Source organism: Cherax quadricarinatus, chromosome 50 (assembly GCF_038502225.1).
Source record: "Cherax quadricarinatus isolate ZL_2023a chromosome 50, ASM3850222v1, whole genome shotgun sequence".
NCBI classification, from domain to species: domain Eukaryota; kingdom Metazoa; phylum Arthropoda; class Malacostraca; order Decapoda; family Parastacidae; genus Cherax; species Cherax quadricarinatus.
In genome coordinates, this window is record NC_091341.1 from 19091973 (window position 1) to 19110373 (window position 18401).

The following is an 18401-nucleotide window of genomic DNA, read 5'->3' on the forward strand; positions in this document are numbered from 1 at the left end:
CCCCATCACCAGCATCAAGGAGCCTCCACTGAAGGGTCCATATATAGTAACATGTGTAAATAACCTAGGATAACCCAAAAAAGTCATACAAAGTGATTATTTTCATTGGTCAAATAATTTTGCTTAGATATATATTGTGAAATTTATTCTAATATGAATGTTATGAAATTGTGAGAAGCAAGAACATTCATACCTAGTAGCACTCAGTGAAGAGGCGGGGCCAGGAGCCGAGTCTCGACCCCTGCAATCACAATTAGGCGAGTACTTGTGCTTGGCATGCTGGACTTTTACATGATAGAGCAAAAAATAAAAAACAATGGAGCTATTTATGGAATAGCAGATTGCCTGGGGTTTGACCTGTGACATTCAGATTGGCACTGGCCACTTTAGCTCTGTAGTACTGCCCTAAGAGAAAGGAGGACCTTGTGATTTTCTCAATTATGAAAATCTGAATCCTATAAGTGTGATCTGAATAATGAGACTTCACTGTAGCTATAAATGTCCATATTAAAATGTAATAATGGGGTGTACAAAATCCCTTAAACATTTCATTATTTTGCAGATATGTGCAGGTGACTATGCTGTTGAAGCAGTTTCTGGCTGAGTGGAGAGTGCGGGTGCCTTACCCACCCTCACAGTTTAAAAATGTTGCCAACACTATGCATTCAATTTGGCTTCAGCCATTCTCTTTATTTTGACAATAATGTGACATAAGTGCTCATAATTTTATTGACTATTTGGGTTATTATTTGTTCTCTAAAATGGAAACCGAGTTAGATAAAAATGAAGAATCTAACAGTGATTATAAAAATGACATGATAAATTATTCAGTACTGCTTTTCAGTACGTGTTACCTACCCACAACTTGCTCAATAATCAATCCTAGGACAACAAAATTCTCTGCACATCATATCTTGACCTAAGGTGTGGGTGCTGTATGTGACTTACATTGCAGTCCTCCTTGTATAATGCTTGTTAATTGAACTTGTCTCATTGTGTTGTGTAATAAAATTGAACAGTCGAAGGAAACAGCGATTTATTTTATCCTTATCAAGTAACTGAAGAAAATTCGGACATTTTATGCTTGGGTAAAATGCCTGCTCTCATAATTGTGAGTGCCTTGACAGTATCAGAGTTACTTACAAATATATATTACATGGTACCACTAATGTTCAAAACTTTCACCGGAAATTCTTACTGCAGTAACCTACCAACTTAAGCGTTGTACTGCAGTATTACATTTTTTTTCAAGTTTATTATCTAGTGAAGATATGAAATTCATCTTCAAACCCACTCCAGCCTCTGCCTATAATTCCATTCCAGCTTTCACTTATTATTCTGTACAGGTGCTGTGTGACCCATTTTGGTTTAGCCCTAGTTTTTAATTTAATAATATTCTGTAGAGATGGTTTGTAGCCTTAACAACTCATGTGCAGTCAAGAGACTTTTAAATCTTTCTTCTTTCAACACGCTTTCAACACACCAGCCGTATCCCACCGAGGCAGGGTGGCCCAAAAGGAAAAACGAAAGTTTTTCCTTTTACATTTAGTAATATATACAGGAGAAGGGGTTACTAGCCCCTTGCTCCCGGCATTTTAGTCGCCTCTTACAACACGCATGGCTTACGGAGGAAGAATTCTGTTCCACTTCCCCATGGAGGTAAGAGGAAATAAACAAGAACTAGAAAGAAAATAGAAGAAAACTCAGAGGTGTGTGTATATACAGTATATGCTTGTACATGTATGTGTACTGTGACCTAAGTGTAAGTAGAAGTAGCAAGACGTACCCAAAATCTTGCATGTGTATGAGACGGAAAAAAAAGACACCAGCAATCCTACCATCATGTAAAACAATTGCAGGCTTTCGTTTTACACTCACTTGGCAGGACGGTAGTACCTCCCTGGGCGGCTGCTGTCTACCAACCTACTACCTAGGCTCTTCCTATGTATATGGTGATATTAGTTATCTTTATTTCATTACAAGTGTCAAAATAAGATCGAAGTGTTTTCAATGGCATACTCAAGAAGCCTAGTACCTGTAGTTTAACATCCTCCAAAGGCTCAAGAAATGTAAATCAATGCTCCAGAAGAAGCACCAGTGTAGGTCAACTTCAGGAGACCCAGGAACTAGAGCTGAACCCTGACAAATACTGTAACAATGGAAGATGAATCACTCGCTGAAACTTGGTGGGCAATTAACTTTAGTTTTCCATACTTAGTATTCACTTATAAGAGACTGGCCATTATGTATTCATTGTTATACATTACTGTATGTGCTTAGATATATTATGTCATTCACATTTCTCTCCCCCTCTTTTTCATCTGTCCTCTATATATAATGTGGCTCCACTCTGGGATGATGGAGATATCTTCATAAAATTCCATTTCTCATGTGTATGGGATAGGCTATCCTGGGAGTGTTTTTTAGTTTAATGTCTTTACTATACATTCCATACTCATCTTGTGAGCAGTCAAAAGATTACAGAGGCACAATGGGTCCAACTGTGGCATGGTTGTCAAAAGCCAGACAGGTATGCTAGGATTGTACACAGTGGAGTCAGGGAACATCTGTAGATTCCATCTCACATTGGTCTTCAGATGCATGATAGAAATGAACTGGCAAAGGCATATATATGACTTCCAGAAGGGAGTATATAACAATCCTGGGCTGTCAATTAGCAGGCTGAGAACAATAACATGAAAAGAACTTAAACTGAACTTCACTGGCTTGAAACCGAGGGAGACAGACACTGGTCGGTCCACTTGTCATCATTCTTTCGTGCAGGAGGAGCCAGGTGTCTATGGTGCATCCAATAAAATAAGCAGACTCTTTGATGTTACTACAGCCAGGCTCCGGCTGGGTTACAAGTATTTCCGAGAGGCTGCATCAACATCACTAGCTGATGCAGACATAACCAAATGTAAACCTAGCCAGATAAACTATTGTCACACCTTGCATTATTGTGTTGGAGTGCGAAAAATTAATGAATTAAGAGATAACTGGGAAAGGGCAATTCTCATTTTAAGATCTTGTAGCTGTCAATGAACCCATAATGGAATACTGGCGAAGGAAAAGAGCGGCTGTAAGAGGCCAATATATCTGAAATGCGTAGGGAGTCACTGGTCAGAGAAATAGCAAGCATCGAACTTAAGCTAAAGGAATCTTATAGGAGGCAGGAATCGTGGGAAAAACTAAAAGCCATAAATGAAATCAAAAGAAGCCCAAAGTATTTCTTTTCCTATGCCAAATCAAAGTCGAGAACAACGTCCAGTATTGGGCCCCTACTTAAACAAGATGGGTCCTACACAGATGACAGCAAGGAAATGAGTGAGCTACTCAAGTCCCAGTATGACTCAGTTTTTAGCAAGCCGCTAACCAGACTGAGAGTCGAAGATCAAAATTAATTTTTTATGAAAGCCACAGAATTTGGTTAACACAAGCCTATCTGATGTTATCCTGATGCCAAATGACTTCAAACAGGCGATAAATGACATGCCCATGCACTCTGCCCCAGGGCCAGACTCATGGAACTCCGTGTTCATCAAGAACTGCAAGAAGCCCCTATCATGAGCTTTTACCATCCTATGGAGAGGGAGCATGGACACGGGGGTCATCCCACAGTTACTAAAAACAACAGACATGGCCCCACTCCACAAAGGGGGCAGTAAAGCAATAGCAAAGAACTACAGACCGATAGCACTAACATCCCATATCATAAAAATCTTTGAAAGGGTCCTAAGAAGCAAGATCGCCACCCATCTAGAAACCCATCAATTACACAACCCAGGGCAACATGGGTTTAGAACAGGTCGCTCCTGTCTGTCTCGACTATTGGATCACTACGACAAGGTCCTAGATGCACTAGAAGACAAAAAGAATGCAGATGTAATATACACAGACTTTGCAAAAGCCTTCGACAAGTGTGACCATGGCGTAATAGTGCACAAAATGCGTGCTAAAGGAATAACAGGAAAAGTTGGTCGATGGATCTATAATTTCCTCACAAACAAAACACAGAGTAGTAGTCAACAGAGTAAAGTCCGAGGCAGGCACGGTGAAAAGCTCTGTTCCACAAGGCACAGTACTTGCTCCCATCTTGTTCCTCATCCTCATATTTGACATAGACAAGGATGTCAGCCACAGCACCTTGTCTTCCTTTGCAGATGGCACCCAAATCTGCATGACAGTGTCTTCCATTGCAGACACTGCAAGGCTCCAGGTGGACATCAACCAAATCTTTCAGTGGGCTGCAGAAAACAATATGAAGTTCAACGATGAGAAATTTCAATTACTCAGATATGGTAAACACGAGGAAATTAAATCTTCATCAGAGTACAAAACAAATTCTGGCCACAAAATAGAGCGAAACACCAACATCAAAGACCTGGGAGTGATCATGTCAGAGGATCTCACCTTCAAGGACCATAACATTGTATCAATCGCAGCTGCTAGAAAAATGACAGGATGGATAATGAGAACCTTCAAAACTAGGGATGCCAAGCCCATGATGACACTCTTCAGGTCACTTGTTCTATCTAGGCTGGAATATTGCTGCACACAAACAGCACCTTTCAAGGCAGGTGAAATTGTTGACCTAGAAAATGTACAGAGAACCTTCACGGTGCGCATAACGGAGATAAAACACCTCAATTACTGGGAGCGCTTGAGGTTCCTGAACCTGTATTCCCTGGAATGCAGGCGGGAGAGATACATGATTATATACACCTGGAAAATCCTAGAGGGACTAGTACCGAACTTGCACATGAAAATCACTCACTAGGAAAGCAAAAGACTTGGCAGACGATGCAACATCCCCCCAATGAAAAGCAGGGGTGTCACTAGCACATTAAGAGACCATACAATAAGTGTCAGGGGCCCAAGACTGTTCAACTCCCTCCCAGCATACATAAGGGGGATTACCAATAGACCCCTGGCAGTCTTCAAGCTGGCACTGGACAAGCACCTAAAGTCGGTACTTGACCAGCCGGGCTGTGGCTCGTATGTTGGTTTGCATGCAGCCAGCAGTAACAGCCTGGTTGATCAGGCTCTGATCCACCAGGAGGCCTGGTCACAGACCGGGCCGCAGGGGCGTTGACCCCCGGAACTCTCTCCAGGTAAACTCCAGATATCCTCACTGACCTTTCAAAGGTTCCCAAATCGCAAAATTGAGCAAGATATTTGTTAAGTGATAAATTGGCTAATGGTTACATTTGTTTTTTAATGATACATCAACATCCATTTTATTTACAAATTTGACTTTTGGAAAATCGAACAAGATTAATGTAAACTTAGGTTAAGAAAGGTTTGCGAGGAAACCTTTGGGTTATCCTAGGTTCTCTACACATATGCTGCTATGTATGATAATTCTATGTAACTGTATTGTGTATACCTGAATAAATTTACTTACTTACTTACTTACTTATTCCTGACGTGGGTCTTAGTCATATGATGTGAAAATTTGTGTGGACTGCCTCCAAGTGAGTCGCCTACCCTGGCAAACTCTGTTGACACCGAGCTCTGAGGTGGGTACCTCAGCCTCACAAGTGGCTTATAGGACAGATTTTCACAAATGATTGATGTTGCAAGAAACTCGCCTGCATGCACATATAAAGAACTAACTTACTGGGTGTTGCAGCATATATCCTGATCTTCAACTTCCCTAAGTTTAGCCTTAGCCCCTTTGGGCTTCCCCTCAGAAACCACGTGCAACCGGGAGCCTGAATTCCTGCAATATTCAATCGTTATTAGTGACCTGCCTGCACCTCAGAAATTCCTATATCCAAGAGGGTGTGTATCCCCTAGTATAACTATGCAGACACAGACACTAGCTTCCAGACTGACAAGAGACACTGGTACTTACTGGGCATGCACTGCCTGCTGTGCAAAGGGCCTACAGATCAACTCACTCACAATTCTCCCCAGACACTGGCCAGAAATCTACGAGATAAAGTGGAGGTCTTGTCTTACTGTATGGGGCTGACGGAGGTCATCTATGGTACATTGAGGTGCCTCTACCAGATTTCCCCAGGTCTCGAATGTGAAGACACGTGGGGGCGCCGTCTGCTGATCACGGCACGTCTTGTCCAGTTGGTGTCTGTCTTAAGAAGAACGCTATTGTGTCTTTGAGACCCGCGCCTCGTAGTTCAAACTAGGGCTGCCAGTTCTCCCTAGCTAACTTAACCTAGTGTTTGCCTACATTATCGGCCTATTACTACCTATGTTAAGGTCTTAGGTCTACATTATTATTATCTACAGTTGTCTTAGTAAACCTAATATTAATATACTAACAGTAAAACTACATACTCCTTCCCTGAAGGGTAAATCTATAAATTAAATAGTACCTTCATCCACGCCAACTCGGGGAGAGAAATGTGTTTATGTTCGAGGAGAACGCTTTTTGTTTGGGTGAGTTTAAGGGCCACCCAGCTCAGCCGTTCCATTATGGCCATGCTGGAACCCCCTTCGTACGCCGGATCTGTCCTGTGGAACTTTAGGGACCAAATAAATTTCCACATATGATGACCCACAGCTGGAGCTTTTGGTCATCTGACCGAGACCTTCCACTGGCTTACCGGTACACCCCTTTAAAAATCAGTTATGTTTGTACGTAAACTAATAAACTGTTTAATAGTTACATGGTTACTGATAAGTACGGTGCAGGTAGTTGAGTGTATAAAATACATCTGGAGAGCCTTAAGTGAGAGCATGGCAGCTCTCGGTGTGGATGGGGCATGAAAACATGGGGCATGGTGTGATCTTTAATTTGCTACGGAGAAAAATGGTGAGGTAAGGAAAAGCCTTGTCAAACCACCCATTTCCCACGGATGCTGCAGGAGTGCAGGCCAACTTATATAAGACTAACACTCGGGTCAGAAATGTTCACATTCCTTTTAACAAACGAATTACCACCATCACTAACTACTTTCATAGGTTAGGTAAGGTTTATCAGGAAACAGGATATGTGTTTCCTAACGGATCTTAATCATATGACGACCCGCAGCTGGAACTTTCAGTCATCTGACCGAGACCTTCTGCTGGCTTACCGTTCCACCCCTTTAAAAATCATGGTTATGATTATAACCATTAGATTACTGCTACTAGTTTCATAGAAGAGATGAGGTCTTATAATAAACTCTACTGTCTACCTCTGCAGCATAAATATTTATTGATTGCTGTAAATATAAGGAAACATTACCACTAATACATTGCCATTATCACTGGTAACACTGGACATAAGACACTAACGTATTATATATATTATATTCTCAAAGGTTCAAAAAACAATGTGATAAAAAGCATCTTACATAAATATAACTATGTTAAGGCAGAGATAAGTAATTATTTTGAGTCTAGCCATTTTTTCACGAGTTTCAATGTATTTATATCTATATAAAGAACAATCACACCTAAAATGTAAGTATACATGTTATTTTAATAATATTTAGCCTGAGAACTAATAAACATGACACCTTATACCTGTGATATACCTTTGAAGAATTTCGAGAGTATATCTACTTCCTCAGCCCGGCCATGGGCCAGGCTCGTCTGGCGCTTGCCTGGTCAACTAGGCTGTTGCTGCTAACAACAGTTTCAGGGTATCATCCTTTGTTACTTGTAATGTTAATGAACTAATATACCATGACACTCTTTGGTAAAACATTATTATTATTATTATAATCAAAACTAAGCAATAAATCACCAGGGTCATACAGCGCTGAGTAAAACATAAACGTGATAATTTCTCATTAGTTTATAACGAGACAAACTCCGGAGATTAGTCAAATAAAAAGGCAGTATGTATAAAGATATAGCTACAGTGAATTAATTACCTTCATCTTTTGAATGTATTGAAACGTGATGCATTACTCATAATGGTTTAGCGCTTTAATAATAATAATAATAATAAAAATTATTAACGGTTAATAAATTTCAGTTGGTAATTATAAATGGTTTGAACTTTGAACACTGAGCACATTTTTCGGCATTGCTAATGTAGACTAAAAAAAAATGAGTAACAACGTTATACATGAATAAACTTCACTCTCCGGGCACAGTGTACTCACATGATTTTTTTCGATAGATGGAGTGCAAGGAAAGTTGCTCCGAACCAGCAAGAATTAACTATACAAGTGGAAGTATGATGAAAAAGTTTACAGTACACCTCAAGGCCGTGTTCAGGTAGACTTACCTATATGTATATGCAGGGCCGGATTACCGCATAGGCAAACTAGGCATTTGCCTAGGGCCCCGCGCATTTGGGGGCCCCGCGGTCCAAGGGGTTCAGGGGCTCAAAGGACCCCAATGGAAATAAGTCACTCTGTCTGACTTTTTTGGGTTATCCTAGGTTCTCTACACATATGCTGCTATGTATGATAATTCTATGTAACTGTATTTGTGTATACCTGAATAAATTTACTTACTTATTTATCCAAGACTGTGCACATGGTGCAAGTGCAAAGGGGTCCCTACCTAAAAAGTTCAAGTGTTTAGAGAGTAAAATTGATTTTTAAAAATTAATCAAAACAAAAATAAATAATGAAATAAAATAAAATAAAAATAAATAAACCTAACCATAGATGGCAACACTCAACACGCCTTTGTTTACATCAGAACAGCTGTTTTCCCGCTAATGGGTGAGTATGGGAGATTCCTCTCCAATTTTCTGTAGTAATTACACGTTATCTAGACTTGTACTGTGACAAATTAACTGAAGTGTTGTTGATAGACATTGATGTGTATGGATAAATGTTTGTTTTCGCCTCTAAATGTTAAGGGAGGTACCTGATAGGGTTACTTGACCAGTAAAGACACATGGACCAGTAAAGACGCATTTTTGGTAAAAATACTATAAAGAAAAACCTAAAAACGCAAACTGACTTCCGTTTGTAGGTTTTAAAAGCACTTTGTCCTGTCTTTAAGTCTTTATCATTTCAATAACAGATCTCAATTGATTGATGTTCTACATCACTTCTGTCGCAAATGCTTAGTTTTCAAGTTGCGACGGAAGTGATGTAGAACATCAATTAATTTACTACATATTTCCCCAGAAACACATAAGCCACATCAGAAAATCGTTGGTTGGGTGAAACTAAAATTGTCCCTGCATTCTTTAATTCTCACGTCCTTATCTATGGTGGTAGGCCATATATCATGCAAAACATAATGATTAGTTTAGTTATGAAAATGGTAATATAAATACCATTGTGCATTGTTCTTGGACTCGGTATGATTTCTGTTTAAGTAAATTGGAGATCAAGGAGGATGAATTAGTAAAATATTCGTAGCCCAAATCATTAACCTAATCTATGGTAAAAGTTCTGTATATGACTCCTTTCTGGTAACGTTTTGAATTTTTAGATGCGCAGCCAGAGGAAAGGGGGCTACAAGGGCCATATCCCCCCAATTGACAGAAAAAAAATTTTAATAATTAAAAAAATAATAATAATTGATAATGAAAAATTTGTATTTGCATGATTACAGACAGGTAAACTCCAGTGATACATCCTCATTATGGCATCTCGTGAACGTGATGTTGGACGTTCTTATGCGAGTGGGTCACAGAAAAGAAAGAAAATTCAAGAAGAACAGAAAAAGAAAGATGTAGGAAGCTGCAGAAAGATCACAGACATGATCACGAAAACAGTTTCTGATGTTACCAGTACAGTTGAATCTGCAGATACGTCAGATCATACAGGAAGCCCTCCCTCCATTATTTCTCAGCCAGCATCTACTTCTTTTGTGTTTCCGCTCAATGTCTCAACGGACATTTCATCCACAGGATTTGTCTTAAAAGATCCTGCCTCATGGCCAAATGTAATCCCAGATTCTCTACGTAATGCTTTCATTGCAGAAAACTTCAGTCAAACTCTGAACATTGACTTTAGGAAATCAGCAAGGATTTATGATGATGGAAGTCGTCGTTGTTTAAAGTCATCTATGTTTTATAGGAAGCTTGCAAATTCAGAAACTGTGAAAAGATCATGGATGGTATACTCTGAAAGCTCAGCATGCAAGCTATTTTCTACCAAAGAAAATACGTTCACACAGGGGTTCAATGACTGGAAAAATTCCAAGCGTTTCGAGGAACATGAAAACAGCACCACTCACAGGAGCTGCATTTTAGCCAGTGTATTTCGTGCACAGAAAAAAGGCTTATTGGATTCTCATTTGGAAAATCGAACTGAAAAAGAGCGTACTTATTGGAGAAAAATTCTAGAAAGAGTTGTTGCTGTTGTAAAATTCTTAGCTCTAAGAGGACTTGCTTTCCGTGGAGAAAATGAGGTTTTTGGTTCGGAAAACAATGGCAATTTCCTAGGGATCATAGAACTGTTAGCACAATTGGATCCATTCTTAGCAAATCATGTGTCACGCCTTGGGAATGCAGGAAGAGGCACTGTATCTTACATGTCATCTACTATATGCAATGAATTTATTGAACTGATGACTAAGAAGGTCCTCAATAACATCATAGCAGCTGTGAAAACTGCAAAATACTTTGCAATTTATTTATTTATTTATTTTTTTTTTATTTGGACATGATACATAGTTGTACAAAGAAATATAGTGACTGGGTGCACATGCCAAAAGCCCCATGTATGCAGAGCATTATGGGCAAGCTTAAAATTAACTTAAGATTAACTAAGCAATGATATATACAGTTCAATTAAGTTTATTAAGTCACAGGTACACACAAGTACAACTATCTTATATAGTGTAAATTACCTAGGATAACCCTACAAAAAAAATGTCAGATAAGGCCAGGATGAATTACAACACCTGGATATGCTGAATGTTGAAGACAGAGTAAAACAATTTGAAGTTAAATCAAGTTTATAAAATTGCTCATGAACAGTGTCTAGAATATCTTGCTGCCAATTATGTCAAAGCAATCATAGTACTAGGGGGAGATAATTATTATTATTATAATCATGGGGGAGCTCTAAACCTATTAGGGGGAGAGAGCACAATTTTGTAGTACCCAAAGTCAGTGGCCAGGCTTCAAACATTTTATTGTACAGCAATAAAGGAATGGAACAGACTGCCTGCACATGTCAAAGCCAGTCATAGCATGAACCAGTTCAAAAAGAGAACCAAAAGGTACCTAATGAATGTAGCGACAGAAAGGGAGGAGAATGATTATTTTTTTAGGTAACACACATGTAATTGTAAATAACTCTTTTTACCTTATTCCTAGTATATCTCCTTTACTGTAGAATAGGTTATTATCTCCTTCATAGTATAATAAGGTATTAAAAGAACCCTAATAGAAATACAAGCAAATCACTGACTTTTTGGGGTTATCCTAGGTTCTCTACACATGTCTTGGCTCATTGTTGAACGGAGCTGGTTTTTCACTCTTTTCAAAACAGAAAATGAACGTTCTCCTTCACAGTTAGTAGCTGGAAGTGTTAGGTGAAGGCGATACACTATGTCAACATTAGGGAAGGTTTCTGAGATACCTGCATTTCTTAAATGTTTCAAAGCAGCTGAGGGCGCACTTTTTTCAGGTGGAGCCTTAATCTGATTCATATACCCAGAAAAAATGAACTATTTCTTCAACAAATGTGTCCTGAACATCTGCTGAAAGGTGATGTTGCAACTTTAATGCAGCTTCTCTCAATTCTGCATCTGGCATAGTAGTAACTTTGAACAGAAATCCAAACTTGTCATTGAGATTCTGGTAGACTTCTTTTCTTTTCACCAATTCTGTAATCAGTGAATCCAGAATGACGAAGTATGTAGCTGTCTTACATTTCTGCCTTGGTAGCAACACAATTTCATTGTCTGGCTCTTCAAAATTGCGTTTCTTCTTCCTTGACCGCTGATGATCAGCCCGGTAACTGTAGTCTTTCACCAGCAGTTTAGCTTTCTCTTCAAACATTTCAAAAGCTTCATCATTGTGAAGTGAGCTTACAAATTCCACTAAGCCTGCATAGAGGTTAGCACAAGTAGCCATTTCAATTTCAATTTTCTGAAGTGTCTTGTTCGTGGCATTTAACCGTTCCAGTATACAGTCCCAAAGCACACAGAGTAAGGCCAATTCAAAATCTTCCGATTTTGATGCTAAGCTGGCTGCTTCGCTTCTTGTAGTTGCTGTCTGGTCTTCATCCTCTGCTATTTGGATGAAAGCAGAACGTATTTCAGCAAAGCTGTCTTTCAAAGCATGTGTTGCATCATGCTGCGCTGACCACCTTGTTGTTGATAATGATTTGAGGACATCTCCATGAATGGTTGACTTGAGTATACTCCACCGATGCATTGAAGCAGAGAAAATATTAAAGAGTGCTTGTAAAAGTCCAAAAAATGAAACTGCAGCGACACAACACTCCGCAGCACATGACCCAACAAGATTAAGAGAATGTGCTGAGCAGGGCACATATTCAGCAAGTGGGTTGATTTGCTTGATACGGGTTTGCAATCCATTATATTTACCCAACATGTTACTTGCATTGTCGTAGCTCTGGCCACGGCAATCCATAATAGAGATCATGTTCAAGCAGAGTATCCAGTACTACATTCATCATTGTTTCTCCATCATGGCCTGAAAGAGGAATGAATTTTATAAAGCGCTCTACAGGCTTACCACTGGAGTCGACAAAGCGAACAATGAATGTCAATTGATCTGTATGTGAAATATCTGGTGTTGAATCTACACTTATTGCAAAGTATTTTGCAGTTTTCACAGCTGCTATGATGTTATTGAGGACCTTCTTAGTCATCAGTTCAATAAATTCATTGCATATAGTAGATGACATGTAAGATACAGTGCCTCTTCCTGCATTCCCAAGGCGTGACACATGATTTGCTAAGAATGGATCGAATTGTGCTAACAGTTCTATGATCCCTAGGAAATTGCCATTGTTTTCCGAACCAAAAACCTCATTTTCTCCACGGAAAGCAAGTCCTCTTAGAGCTAAGAATTTTACAACAGCAACAACTCTTTCTAGGACTTTTCTCCAATAAGTGCGCTCTTTTTCAGTTTGATTTTCCAAATGAGAATCCAATAAGCCTTTTTTCTGTGCACGAAATACACTGGCTAAAATGCAGCTCCTGTGAGTGGTGCTATTTTCATGTTCCTCGAAACACTTGGAATTTTTCCAGTCATTGAACCCCTGTGTGAAGGTATTTTCTTTGGTAGAAAATAGCTTGCATGCTGAACAGTACACTTTTCCTGAGCTTTCAGAGTATACCATCCATGATCTTTTCACAGTTTCTGAATTTGCAAGCTTCCTATAAAACATAGATGACTTTAAACAACGACGACTTCCATCATCATAAATCCTTGCTGATTTCCTAAAGTCAATGTTCAGAGTTTGACTGAAGTTTTCTGCAATGAAAGCAATACGTAGAGAATCTGGGATTACATTTGGCCATGAGGCAGGATCTTTTAAGACAAATCCTGTGAATGAAATGTCCGTTGAGACTGAGAGGAGACACAAAAGAAGTAGATGCTGGCTGAGAAATAATGGAGGGAGGGCTTCCTGTATGATCTGACGTATCTGCAGATTCAACTGTACTGGTAACATCAGAAACTGTTTTCGTGATCATGTCTGTGATCTTTCTGCAGCTTCCTACATCTTTCTTTTTCTGTTCTTCTTGAATTTTCTTCTTTCTTTTCTGTGACCCACTCGCATAAGAACGTCCAACATCACGTTCACGAGATGCCATAATGAGGATGTATCACTGTCTGTAATCATGCAAATACAAATTTTTCATTATCAATTATTATTAATTTTTTAATTATTAAAAATTTTTTTCTGTCAATTGGGGGGATATGGCCCTTGTAGCCCCCTTTCCTCTGGCTGCGCATCTAAAAATTCAAAACGTTACCAGAAAATAGTCATATACAGAACTTTTACCATAGATTAGGTTAGTGATTTGGGCTACGAATATTTTACTAATTCATCCTCCTTGATCTCCAATTTACTTAAACAGAAATCATACCGAGTCCAAGAACAATGCACAATGGTATTTATATTACCATTTTCATAACTAAACTAATCATTATGTTTTGCATGATATATGGCCTACCACCATAGATAAGGACATGAGAATTAAAGAATGCAGGGACAATTTTCAGTTTCACCCAACCAACGATTTTTTGATGTGGCTTATGTGTTTCTGGGGAAATATGTAGTAAATTAATTGATGTTCTACATCACTTCCGTCAGAAGTGATGTAGAACATCAATTAATTTACCACTCTCATTCTCATGCCATTGCTGTGTACACAGATGGCTCTAAGTCTTCTGACGGCGTAGGATTCGCAGCAGTGTTTCCGGACATTTACTATCTTCGGCTAGTATTTTTACTGCTGAATTGTATGCCATCCTTGCAGCACTTATCCATATTGCATCTATGCCTGTGTCATCACTTGTGGTTGTCTCAGACTCCCTTAGTGCTTTACAGGCTATACAGAAATTTGATGCACCTCACCCCTTAGTCCTCCGTATCCAATTTTGGCTACGCCGCATCTTTACCGAGCATAAAGATATTGTTTTTTGTTGGGTCCCTGGTCATGTTGACGTACAGGGCAATGAACAGGCAGACACTGCTGCGCGGTCAGCAGTACATGACCTACCAGTTTCATATAGAGGTATTCCATTTACGGACTATTTTGCTGCAATATCTTCCCACCTTCACACCCATTGTCAACAACGTTGGTCTATTATGCTCGGCAACAAACTTCAATCTATTAAACCGAGTATAGGTTACTGGCCGTCTTCTTATCACCAGTGTCGAGGTTGGGAGACTACTCTCTCCCATCTTCGCATTGGCCATACTCGTCTTACTCATGGATATCTCATGGAGAGGCGCCCTGCTCCTCTCTGTGAGAATTGGCAAGCTCCATTATCAGTCAGCCACATTCTGTTGGACTGCCCACTTTATCAACGAGCACGCAGAATTTACCTCCATCGTCGTCTTCGCTCCGCTGCTCTCTCTTTACCTTCCCTTCTCGCTGATGGACCCACCTTTCATCCGGACTCTCTCATTGACTTTTTGACAACAACTGACTTACTTCACAAATTCTGATACCTTCAGCCCTTTCTACTTCAATCTCTTGCTACCCTCTACTATCCCCTGCCCAGCTGTTTTCTGTAACCTACTGATCATGCCTCCTCCCTTCTGCCATCCAATACCCTCGCTTCCTTCCCTACCCTGCAGCGCTGTATAGCCCTTGTGGCTTAGCGCTTCTTTTTTATTATAATAATACTAATATAATAATAATCACCTGTTCAGTTTATGGCCCTTAAACGTTCTCATTGCTAGATATTTGTCACTGGTCATGCAGTAGTGACATAACTGGAGTTTACCCCCATCTCCCCGGCCTTGAATTTCATGGGGGGTGACACCAAAGATGCTGCCCCGGGCGACACCAACTGTAGCGATACTTCTGTGCCCCGTGTGCCCGAGAAATAAAGAATAACTGAAAATCCCGTAAGTTCAAGACAAAAAAAAAACTGAGTGACTTTTTTTCAAAGTAGTATTAAACTTGTAACATAAATAATATATGGAGGAAAACTTAGACTTTAAATGTCTCCGGTCTTTACTGTTATTAAAAATTTCGGTGTGAAATTCAGTCACGTTTCATCTGAGTAAATTAACCCTTCAAGCCAAATTCACGTATTTATATCAGTGCATGCCATCACAAATATTCTCGAAAAGTATTAATATGCAAATGCGAGGCTTTTGGCCCTATATAAGAACCACTGCATGAACTTTACTACAAACTTTGTACATTGCTTCTTTACAATATTTTCCTGATAATACGAAACATAAAGCATGTAGACTACAGGAGCAATAATAAGGTAATCACAAAGAACTGCTGTTCACCTTTACATCAGTTCTATATATTTACATTATGAATATACATTATTTTACAATTATAAAAGAAAACGAAGAAGAAAATTACATATTAAGACTGCCAAACACATTACATCAGCAGAATAAATGTAACCTGGACCATGAATATTCAAACAAAAACATACTCCAAGTTATGCGAGTATATTGTCTATATACTAGAAAACTACCAAGGTAATTAATTACACACCATCTTTTATTTCTTGGTAGTAATTAATTTAGAGGCATCCGTAAATAGATCTACAACAAGAGTAAAGTTTATCTTAGTAAATTTACGCCCACAGTGGCTTCCCTCCAACCGCAGGCGTATCAGGCAGCAAATACGGCTCAGTCTCAGCTGGGGCTGGAAAATCTACCCCTGATGGAAATGACTATTCTCCAGTTGTATGGTGTCTCCTCCATAAACTCGGGTTGTCAGGCTGCGCCAGTCCTCATATGTACTCAGTGGGAATCATTCGTAATTCCACTGGCTCCTGTTATAAGACTTAGGAAGACCATCTCTTGTGTATCTGACATACCCGGCTTGCGTATCATTTATTCTGGCTCCATCTAGTTGATTCGACTCCCCATTTGATTTTGCCACCGAAGTGGCTAGTTTATTGTGCACCCCATATCCATCCTGTGGACGGTAGCGCGAGAGCATGTGGATACACAAAAGGCCTAGGAACTAGGCCCCAAAGGGTTAACAGGAATACATATGGATTTATATCTACATATCTATAGTTCACTTATCTGTTACAAGCAAATTTAGGAAATTTGCTTAGTATATCTGGTATCTTATTTTCATTAATAAGATATCTTGACATGTCACATAGGTTATTATACTGTCTGTCTCTGTATTCCTCAATAAGTGGACAATTAAGCACATAGTGTTCAAGAGAGTGACCATATGCCTGATCACATAATTTACATTTAGTTTGATCATCATCTGTGTGTCTCCCAAACTGCCAGAAGTACTTGTAACCAAGCCTAAGCCTGGCCACTACAACATCAGTCAGTCTGTTCACATTGCAAGTTGCTCCATAAACATACTTATCTACGTTCATGTTATCATAGTGGGTTATAGATCTACTCAGGCTTCTAACTGCATTCCTATAACAATCATTTTCATTATTTACTTCTCTCCTAATATTATTCCTAATGCTAGACACAGTTATACCAAAGTTATATTCTACATTCTCCTTCTCGATACTCTTCTTGGCTAACATATCAACTTTATCATGAAGGAGTAATCCAATGTGTGATGGGATCCATAGCAATTGTACATTAATTCCTTTGTCCCTAATTTTTGAGTATCTATACCTGGCTTCCCCAATGAGCATGTTGTTAGAGTCATTATATGAGCCAAGAGCCTTCAATGATGACATAGAATCAGTAATGATGATAGAGTCAAGCTCAGTGTCATAGGTTAGCTTTAGCGCCATTAGGATTGCAAACAATTCAGTTTGCAGTGTAGACGCCCAGTTGTTAATTCTTATGCCTAACTCAACAAATTTATTATCGTTCTTAACTAGGGAGGTGGCAACAAGAGCAGATGCAGCCCTGCCAGAAGACTCCTGTTTAGATCCATCAGTGTATATAACTTGTGATAACTTGTTACTACCAGCTAGGTGAGAAATTTCTTCTTGAGCAGTTGCTCTAACAAGAGATTTAAGGAAGGGATTACTAGCAATGAGCTTCTTGGGAGGGACTTGTAGGTATGTGATATTAAATGAACACATCTTCCATGGAGAGGTGAAATGCTCTTGTTGCCTACAGTGATACAGTTCATGCAGGTTATAAAACTTAATGCAATTGCACGTTTTCACAATCCATTTAGATCTGTGTGTATTTACCTCTAGACACTTGGTAAGATTCACTGTGACAGTGTCTGGTTCGTTTCTCAACATTCTAATACCGAGTACACATTGACCTCATCGCTTTATTGCCGTGAGGTTGTGCTGCGCACACGCTCCTGGTTGAGAGGCCTTCCTGCGCAGATTGATTTTCACAAGATGGCGCAGACTGTCAGAAGGCGCGTCAACACTGTGTGCTTTGATTTAGTGCGGGGTGTAATTACGCCTCAGTCCGCACAGGTGCTTCTACCTTTGATTATTCGCGACACATACGGCATTGCTGATCAAGATTTGTATGGAGTATCGCTCAACGGGGCTTACCGAATATTCGTTAAGCTACGATCGACGGCAGTGTATGAGCGCCTGGTGGAGCAGTATCAAGATGGCTGTGTGGACGTAAACTCGGCAATACGAGTTCGTTTAATTGACGTGTCGCGACACTACACTTGGGTGAAGGTACGCAACGTGCCTTTCGAAGCTGACGAGGCAGATATACGGAACGTTTTTGAACGTTATGGTACTGTGCATCTGGCAATGGCAGGTACCTGGGTGGATGGGGCGTACGCCGGCTGGCCGGAGGGTACGTTCAACCTAAAGATGACGCTGAGGCATCCCATCCCGTCGTTTGTCATCCTGGACGACTTTAGGACGCAAGTGATGGTGTATTACGCAGGGCAGCGCAAGACCTGCAGGCTATGTGGTGCTT

General features: G+C 39.8%; 1 protein-coding gene and 1 long non-coding RNA gene across 4 annotated transcripts in view; both read left to right on the plus strand.

Annotated features, from left to right (window-relative positions):
• The window catches only part of LOC128686349 (arylsulfatase H), a 66371-nt gene extending 65342 nt beyond the window's left edge, over positions 1–1029 (plus strand). For both annotated transcript variants that reach the window (XM_070095469.1, XM_070095468.1), the window contains exon 12: positions 563–1029. In XM_070095469.1, the coding sequence (XP_069951570.1) occupies positions 563–698 (136 nt within the window). In that variant the 3' untranslated portion in view covers positions 699–1029. The remainder of the gene's footprint in view (positions 1–562) is intronic.
• Positions 1030–15301: 14272 nt separating this feature from the next.
• The window catches only part of LOC138854143 (uncharacterized), a 74801-nt gene continuing 71701 nt past the window's right edge, over positions 15302–18401 (plus strand). For both annotated transcript variants that reach the window (XR_011393348.1, XR_011393349.1), the window contains exon 1: positions 15302–15437. This is a non-coding gene — a long non-coding RNA (uncharacterized lncRNA). The remainder of the gene's footprint in view (positions 15438–18401) is intronic.